The sequence below is a fragment of the Ixodes scapularis genome, unplaced genomic scaffold (assembly GCF_016920785.2).
Source record: "Ixodes scapularis isolate PalLabHiFi unplaced genomic scaffold, ASM1692078v2 PGA_scaffold4__175_contigs__length_147842914, whole genome shotgun sequence".
Classification (NCBI taxonomy): Eukaryota; Metazoa; Arthropoda; class Arachnida; order Ixodida; family Ixodidae; genus Ixodes; species Ixodes scapularis.
The window spans coordinates 17,248,156-17,255,898 of NW_024609879.1; the positions used below are offsets into that span (position 1 = coordinate 17,248,156).

The 7,743-nt window shown below is 48.0% G+C and overlaps 2 protein-coding genes across 2 annotated transcripts; both read right to left on the reverse strand.

Annotated features, from left to right (window-relative positions):
• Positions 1-266: 266 nt before the first annotated feature.
• LOC115328352 lies at positions 267-1,719 on the reverse strand. Its single transcript, XM_040221660.2, is given in 4 exon segments — positions 267-773; positions 775-1,031; positions 1,338-1,405; positions 1,597-1,719. Coding segments are annotated over 4 exon segments (648 nt in total). The 5' UTR covers positions 1,695-1,719; the 3' UTR covers positions 267-548.
• Positions 1,720-1,909: 190 nt separating this feature from the next.
• LOC121046950 lies at positions 1,910-4,371 on the reverse strand. Its single transcript, XM_042293453.1, is given in 1 exon segment — positions 1,910-4,371. A coding segment is annotated over 1 exon segment (2,292 nt). The 5' UTR covers positions 4,202-4,371.
• Between the last annotated feature and the right edge of the window lie 3,372 nt (positions 4,372-7,743).

Here is a 7,743-nt window from a genome sequence, read left to right on the forward strand (position 1 = left end):
GTAATTGTGACCACCTGGGCTTGGGCGCCGGCAGGATTTTACCTTGAGGTGGCAAATCTATTGTTGCGCGAAGGAAGAGGGAGAGGACATGGGGTAAGGTGAAAGCTCTGGGTCGTTTGGGTGGGGAGGGGAAGTGCCCCTTTTGCACCCCCTCCACCCATGTGATTGGGGATTTTTAACGAGCGCCGAAATCTGGAACACACGGGCGCTTTCACCTCCAGCAGAAAAGCGGCCGCGATTCGAACCTGCGTCCTTGAACTCAGCAGAATATTTTTCCCGCGGTTGCTAAAAACATTGGAGGCTAATGCACCGAAGCTACTGCTGGGCAAGAGGACAAACAACGTCATTTCAGGATACGGGACACTTTATTTACAGCAACGAAAAAGGATGGTTTGCAGCATGTTTTTCTGCATTGCGCACTTCTGTACACGGAGAACATTGCAGAGTAGTGACTTACATACAAGTTTACACATGACGCTTAATTTACAGAAACATCCCCGAAAATGAGGCACATAGTATGCACCATGTTTTTTATGCGTTGCACAATTTCACACACGGAGCACTTTCCGGCACAGTGGCTTACATGCAAGCTTTTTCCGGTAAACAGCCCTATCTGTCACAGCCGCACCAACATTGGACAAGAGTGGCTTAATAAACTTGCCGAAGACCACTGACAGCGTGCTCGCACCATGCTCATCTCTTGCTGAGCATACAAAAAGAGGGCACCGTTCAAGGTGAGGCAAAATCAGTCCAGCGAGCTGCTGACGCACATTGCTCTTTTTTTATGTGCGGCAGGGCAATGTCAACAGCCTTCTTAATGGTCACAAGCACCGTGACAAATTCAAGCTTTGGGAAAGTTAGGCCACCCCTTGACTGCAGGCTAATTAGCCCCATTAGCACAGGACTGGATGAATCTGATTGATGAAGGGAAGGGCAGAAGCTACATGTCCTCCGCTCTTCGACTGCTCTCGCCACAAACCCGGCTATGTAAGCAATGCTAGCATTTACTATGCTTGGCGGTGGCCGCTGCACTGAAAAAGAAAATACCCAAATATGAAACTAAACACCAGAATAAAGAGCATCCAGTGAGAGCATAAAAATCGCGTTTGGCAGTAAAGTAAACAGAGCAAACTTTAGACAGCCCATAAAAACAGATCTTGAGTGCAATGCAAATGCTGCACTAATTGTGTTTCTACCCAGCCCTCATCAACTTAAATTTTTTGTGCATTGCTAACAATCAGCCTTTATAGCTTTCAGAAAAAGCGGATGAACATGGTGTTTTTTTGTTTTATCTTGCATTTAATAACACTCCAATGAGCCTCTACTCATCTACTTACGAGGAAGCGCTTTCAGTGGCGTAAACAGCCCGTCGATTTCCATCACGAAATCTTGAGGTGCAGTGCAACTAAAAAAGATGTGCAAAAGATGTATTAGAGAAAAGGCTGCCGGCTGCAAAAGAACCAAAACAGTCAAGCAAGCAAGCATTAGGTCTTGAAAAACATTTCAAATCAAATCAAATCAAAATGCTTTATTTTTCTCCACATGGAGAGGGAAGACAGAGAAAAAAGCAACATAACACTTGCAAATGTAGCATACCTGGCTAGGGCAACTTGAAATGTCTCAGTCGAAACATGTGTGGCTGCTTGTGCTGTTGCTTCAGCTGGAACATCCACTACAGGGGACGTCACGCTCATAGAAGTCCGATGTATGCTGCAAAACACATGTAAAATAGACGCAACCGCTTGTGAGCAGCAGTCCTCTATACTCTTAAGACTAGTTGCTACACACAACGTCTGCTATCTCAGATGTGTGAGGCCATGAAAAATTAGAGGGGTCCTGTTATGAAGCAAAAGCAACCTGACCAACCATGAGCACTTGTTTTAAAGCATAAAGCACAGATCGCGTATACCTACCTTAAGACAGCCTGCCCGTTCTTCACGTTTGAAGACTGGGATGGGCAGAGATTGCCAGTCCTGAAGATCCTCTCCAGGCTGAACGTCACGGCTCTCGCATCCAGGCAGTCATTGCCACCGGCCATTTGCCGTAGAGAACTGAAGAGGAGTTCCACATGGTCGCTTGAGAGGTTCCTCGTTAAAACATAAAAGAAACCACTCTCGAGAAGGAATTTTACACACAAAACCGTAGATTTGCTTGTCAGCAAAAGAGCTTCGTAAGTCTCTGCACTTAGAAACTTCATCCCACTCCTTTTGCAGGAATTGTCGAGAGGCTTGAGATAGTCTGGGAAGTCCTTTTCCAGCCACTGTAGGCGTTCATCAGTCGAGCAGAAGAAGTGCATCTGGTCAGGCTGTCTCATGTGCACATGCGCAGTTCGGTTGGCCACATTGTGAATGGCGAACCACTTTTGCATCATCTTCATAAACAGTATTGTCGCCCCTGCGTTTCTGAATTTATCTGCCTGGGGGTGGCGACTGGGGTATTCCTTCAAAAAAGAAAGTGCCGAGATGACATCGTCTGAAAACAGCTGCACCGCCCTGCCGACGTGCATCTTCTCGAAGTTCGTTGGTTCTACGTTCTTCTGCGTAAGGAAGCGAACTGGTTTGACAACCTCGTTCTTTTGTAGGTCATACAGCTGCTTAACAAACTGTCCTGTTATTGGTTGGCTTCCGTTTGTCATCTCCCCCTCAAGCAAAAGGCTTCGCACATTTTTTATAATATGGCACTGGTCGAAGGACACAAATAAGCTTCTTTCTGGGTCACATGGATGAGTGACCACAGGCTTGAGTGAGCCGTTCTTCAGGTGACGCATCATTGTAACATTAACTTTGTGATTATCGGTGACAATCCGGATAACACAGAGACCACACTTTTCGACTTCAGAGATCACCTCTTTTGTAAGCTGGTACAAAAGCTTGCCACTTAGACGGTTCGTGAAGAAGAAGCCACAAGGTATCTTGTATGCTGTGGACAATCCTGTAGCAACAAAACATAGCACCTTGTTGGCAAGCATGATGTTGCTGATGTTCTCTGCTGCTGCACTGTTTTCTTTTACAGTTCGCTGCCCGAAAAAGCAATCCATTTTACGGTCGTAGATGTATTTGGAGCTTATGGCCATCTCAACTACAATAATTGAGCAAAGCCGGGCTTGCTCTTTCAGGTTGCCCACCTCTTCTTTTAAACGTTCCTTCATTAGTGGGGTGATCCCACTTTCACCGTCCGACTTTCCGACATACCGAAGGAGGGTGTTTTTCGAAGGCAGTTTAAACAGGCCTCGGTTGCGTATGTAACGGTACGCCTTCGGGGACAAGTAGTACAATAGTACACATTCCCGTACAAAGTCTGGGGACCACACGGGTCGTTGCTTTGTTGCATTGGTGATCTGCTCCACTAAGAAATCTTCTAGGCAGAACTGGGCCGTGCCAACCTTCTCCAAGCATTTTCTGATTGCTGAGTGTAGGGTGTTGTTCTCATAACCACTGAGCTTCTTTTTTAGGCGGCTGTTTTCTCGCTGCAGTCTCCTTACAGAATCTGCTTTTCTAAACAACTGCGCCCTCATTCTGTTGATTGCCCTTGCATGTGACTGCTTGCGTGGAAGGAGGTCATCACAAGTTTGTGCTGCACATTCAACTGAGTTAGTAGGCCGCTGCAGGTCACCTACTGCATCTTGTGCACTTGTTTTCGTACCTGTAGCCACCTGATCCTCCTTGGGGCCTAATACTGACACATGGCTTACAAAAGACTGCGGCAGATGGCCTCCGTCGTGGCCTGCACCTTGAAAACTTGCCTCTGTGTTTACTTCAGGGACTGATGGCAACCAGCAATCAGAATTTGACTGGCCTGTGCTGGTTGCACTGTCACAGGCTGAACCAGTCACTTTGGCATGGCAACTTGATAAACTTGATGCCTTTTCTTTGTGTGAAGGGAAGTCCTGTACCACTCGCTTCAATTTACGGCTTTTTTGTGGCTTTTGTGGGTGCATGTAGGTTGGGTATCCTGAACATATGCTCGGAACAGCATGCCGTTTGAGGCGGCGAAGCTTGGTGGACCCCAGAGTGTAGTCCGAATCCGCAAAATCAAGGCTGCAGACGACACTGCTCGATGATTTGTCATTTGGGACAAAATCTTTTCTTGATATCGCCTTCAGTCACGCTTGGCGACGGTCATCGCTCGCAGGAAATTCATGAAAACTTATTCCAAGCTTTCTTTTCCTGTCCGACTTGCAGAAAGGCACGCTGCAATACATTCTTCTGAAAAAATACAGAAGCAGAGCGGACAGCGGTGTGAAACGCACGCCAGAAAACCATATAATTTTCACTTACAGCAAATAATGAGGCGGCGATATTTCAGTAGCTACATAAGACCACTAAACACACCTGGAACGTATACATCATAGTAAACCAAGACCCAAGAAAAAATTGTCGCTTCGTACACTTGGAAGACTAGCCTAGAGCTTAGACTACTGGAATCGCGTCCCTATAAACAATACTCGAGCGCTTATCGGTATCACGCTGCTCTCTCTCTCTCTGTATCACACCCACGCGCGCACGCACACACACACATGCAAGCGCGCGCACGTGCGAACCTACACACACACACACACACACACAAACATGAACACTTGCCTCGACCTAACCCACATACGCACGCACACTCACACGCGCGCACGTGCGAAACTACACACACACATATGAACACGGGCCGCGAACCCACCCACATACGCCCGCAGCGCGAACCTACACACACACACACACACACACACACACACGAGCGAGCGAGCGAGCGAACCAGGGAACCCCCACGCATTCACACACCGTACGTGCACGCGTGCGCACGCGAACCCACATTCAAGCACACACGCCTTGAAACAACACGCGCGCTCACACACACACAAAATAGCCTAGTTAGTTTACTGTAGCTAAGTATTTCGAAACAGCCTGCAAGGCATAAAAAGGTAAACCTAAGCGCCGTGATAGCTCGCGAAAAGGCCGTAAAAGTGGCAAAAAGATTCAGCACACAGGCATTCAATCTGCACGAACTGCAAAAGGATCGAGTTTGGGCTGCCTCATTCGACTTTCACTTAACCACTCCGGCTGCATGCAAAACAAACATGCCACTTAAACAACGTACGTACCTTAACTTTGTACTGCTTGCAGGAACGAGCGAAGACACATCGACCACATACTCAAGGTGTTTCTGCATTGAAAACTCGACAACGAAGACTGACGAACACGTGAAATCGCAGGCAGTGTCGGCCAGATGAGCCTCGCTTCATCCTTAGGCTAACGGCGCCGCCTCGCGACGGGTGTCGGAGTTAGCAAAATTACACCGCTCCCCTTGCTTCCGCGCCGAATGGGACGGCCGGAGCAACGGCGCGCCGCCGGCAGCAGATCGCGGAGTCCACGCTGAAAGCGTCTATACGGCGCCGAGAGCTGGCGTCTTAGCAGACGATCTTTTCGACACAAAAGCGGCGCGCGTTCCGCAGGCGGTGACAGTCGCAGAAACAAAAACAGGCGCGGTAACAACAAGAAACTGCAGTTCTTGTCTGCTAAAGACGCCGGCTCTCGGCGTCGTATGCTCGTTCGTTCGCGGCAGTTGGCGTCGCGACCAGCTGCGCCATCTCTTGTCTCCCGTGCGAAACGGTGCCGTGTTGTTTGAAGACCGATGGCGTCGCTGCGTTTCCATAGGAGCTAAGCCTTTTTCTTTATTTACTGTTTCCTCAGGTAGGCTCGCTCCTTGTAAATTAAAAAAACAAAAAAAGCATCATCTGTGGGCAACGCTGCACAAAGTCGTAGCGCGATAGGTTAAGAAACCGAATTTTGCGATCGATTTAAAGAGCCTGCCGTCTCCTTTTTCCACCATGTATAGTAGGCCTCGTCCCCCACTGTTCGCCTGCTCGCGTCGTCCACTTCGGCACTTCGGTTTTTCCCCTCTCGATTTTTCCTTACAGGCATAGTTATCTAGCTTTTATTCCTCTACTTTATATTTATCATCCTTGAACAGTGTATTACCATCCGTACTGTAAATATTTAACGTTTCTTTGTACATATTGTATCTCACTCCCGCGTCGTGCGATATGTCGAACGACGGAGGAGCGTCCACTACTAGGAATGTGTCGCCGTGCTTCCACTCGAGCGTTGAGGCAACTGGGCGCTGATACGACTCTGAGATCGACTGGAGGACCTCTGACGCGTGCGATGAACCTTAAGCGCGAGCACGATGACGTAGCGAACAGGGCAAAAGCGTAGCAGAAGCACTTGAAAGGAGCGGGAGCACTGAGCAACGTTAGGACTGTGTGAGCTAGAGACGCCCAGGGTTGCCGCTAATTGACAGAAGAAAAAAAAATTGCTTGGGCTTGAAGTAGGCTTTGTTGTAATCACTCGATTGAAATCGTCGTTTTGTCCTTTTCATTATTTTGTTTGCTTAAGAAAGACTTAAACAAATTTATATCGCCAAAATAGGATTTTTCTGGCGTGAACTTGATTTATGAGTTTGAACGAGTTACAAGACTTCAATCGCTGAAAAAAAAAGTCTAAATGACATCTACTTGCGCTGTCTGGAACGGCAGAACTTAAAGGTCATTTGAAAATCCTAAAGGCCTTTGATGTAAAGGTTCTTTTAGGTGCCCGTCTGACAGAGGTATTACTCCTGGGTAAATATTTTGTACCTTCGCTTTCGGAATACTCCACGCGTCTAGCGTTTTTTTATATGTGTTGTCACTTCACACGGCCAGCCGAAGTAACTCGGATCCATTTAGGTAACATTTGGAACACAGCCTTTGTTGTCACGAATATTCCAGCTCGCCCGTTACAAAAGGAACAGTCACAGAATCATCATCATCAGATGGCATCTGCCGGGAAAGGTTTGTTCGCGTCGCTAGAAGTTCTGGTTTGTAGTGCTCTTTCGTCTTTCGGGAAAGATCCCCCCATGCGTCCGGACTACCGCGACTTCAAAACGACAAACACGCTTCTTCGCTCCCGTATGGGCCCCGGAGCACGTTTCTGCGATAAACAAAGAAGAAAAAGCCTCCCTCTTCGCCGTTCGCGACGACGACGAGCGCCGTCAGGTTTCGCAGCGCTCAATTCCACGAGCGGGTGGGTCACTCGAAAGTAACTCCGTAGTCTGTTATGCCCATTTCGAAGAAAGAATAATTGTTCGCCACCACACACACATGATCAGCGGTGAAACAGTGAAAATTCCCGAAGTTGCCCTTGCATGACTGTAGTTTTGATCTCAACTTTGTTTCCGAATATCCCCGCGGACCTCTTGAAGAAACTGCCATCAAAGAGAAGGTTCATCACGTCGAACGGCGGCGTGCCAGGCAAGCGAAAACGGGACCACCTCACTCACGAAGACGAGCATAGTGTTTCAACACCGCCAGTGACGCATTCCGACAGCCAAGAAAAACTGGAGAGTATGAGAGAAGACCTCCCAAGCAAGTATCGGGCAGAGCGCGTAATCCCAAAAGTCCCGGACGTCGTGGCGTTCAGGGTGTGCGCCGAATCGCGAAGCTTTGTGAATCCATAAGTTGTTTTCTCGTTCCACCAACGAGAAACATATTCACTGCACGGCATATGTAGAGGAATCGGTACTGACAACTGCAAATGTCAACAGCATTCAGGCAGTTAAAGGAGCTGTGCAACAATTTTTGTACTCTGCAGAAATACCGCTTAAAACGGATCCCTAACGTTAATGACCTATGAAACACGCGTTAGTTTTTCACCCCACGCAATAGAAGTCCCAGAAAAAAATTAAAGAAAAACGAGCAGCGTTCACCACCTCAACTCG